The 959-nt window shown below is 38.2% G+C and overlaps 1 protein-coding gene across 2 annotated transcripts in view; it reads left to right on the forward strand.

Annotated features, from left to right (window-relative positions):
- The window catches only part of LOC119594053 (ETS-related transcription factor Elf-5-like), a 4,012-nt gene extending 3,058 nt beyond the window's left edge, over positions 1 to 954 (forward strand). For both annotated transcript variants that reach the window (XM_037943088.1, XM_037943089.1), the window contains one exon: positions 148 to 954. In XM_037943088.1, the coding sequence (XP_037799016.1) occupies positions 148 to 173 (26 nt within the window). In that variant the 3' untranslated portion in view covers positions 174 to 954. The remainder of the gene's footprint in view (positions 1 to 147) is intronic.
- Positions 955 to 959: the final 5 nt, after the last annotated feature.

A 959-nucleotide genomic window follows, 5' to 3' on the forward strand; every position in this document is an offset into this window, starting at 1 on the left:
TGGTGCAAATAACTTCAAAGTAAAAAGCTTTGTTTTTGCTATAAACATTCAAATGCATACAAATTAAGATATGAACATTCACATTATCTTCCCCTATAAAAAAAAAACGGTGTCGAGACTTTTTCTCACACTTCTTGTCCCTCACAGGTACCAGTACAAGATCAAGACCCTGAAAAGAGCGAAGCAGAAGCTGGTCTACAAATTCGGGACCAACGCCTCGGGCTGGCAGTGCTCAGAGCGACACACGGAGATGAGTTCCAAGGAGGGCGTGGCGTGAAGCCAGGGGCACCATAAGACTCATTGAATTGCTGTTCGCTGTTTGACTGGATTATTTAGCATATCAGAGCTCGATATGAGTATTTACGAGCATGATGACAACGTGATATTAACTGGAGATTTAGAGGTGATAAAACCGAGTGCTGTAAAATGTCTGAATAGAAAGGACAATTGTATGAACATGAACGCTGTATACTGCCTTACACTTTTAGCTTTTTTTACATTATCATGTAGACGAGCTTAAAATTCCATTAATTTCACAAGTCTTGTTATCTATTGATCTGGTGTTTAGCTTTGTATTTAAGCGATTTTTATTTAATTTCTACATATATTTTTCCGTATTTTAAAACTGGAAGTAGATGTACAACGTTTAAACGAACATTTGGCATTGATATTCTTTCGGGAATATTTTGGCTACAGCAGATTCAAAGAATGCATTTTGTAACCTGAAAAAAGAGAATGAATTTCGAGTGTTCTGTTGGCGCCAGGGCTACTCGTGGTGGTGATTTGATGCTATGGCGTTAGTGTCGTTCTTCGTGTCACTAGTGTTATGCGAACTGCGGTTCTTAGAAGAATGCTGCTTGTTATTGGCTCTGGTGTGCAAGTCTGGCTGTGTCATTCTGTGAATGTTGCAGATGCCTTATGTATATATTTTTAGATTAAATGATTAAAGCTTTATCTAT

The sequence above is a fragment of the Penaeus monodon genome, chromosome 33 (genome assembly GCF_015228065.2).
Source record: "Penaeus monodon isolate SGIC_2016 chromosome 33, NSTDA_Pmon_1, whole genome shotgun sequence".
Classification (NCBI taxonomy): domain Eukaryota; kingdom Metazoa; phylum Arthropoda; class Malacostraca; order Decapoda; family Penaeidae; genus Penaeus; species Penaeus monodon.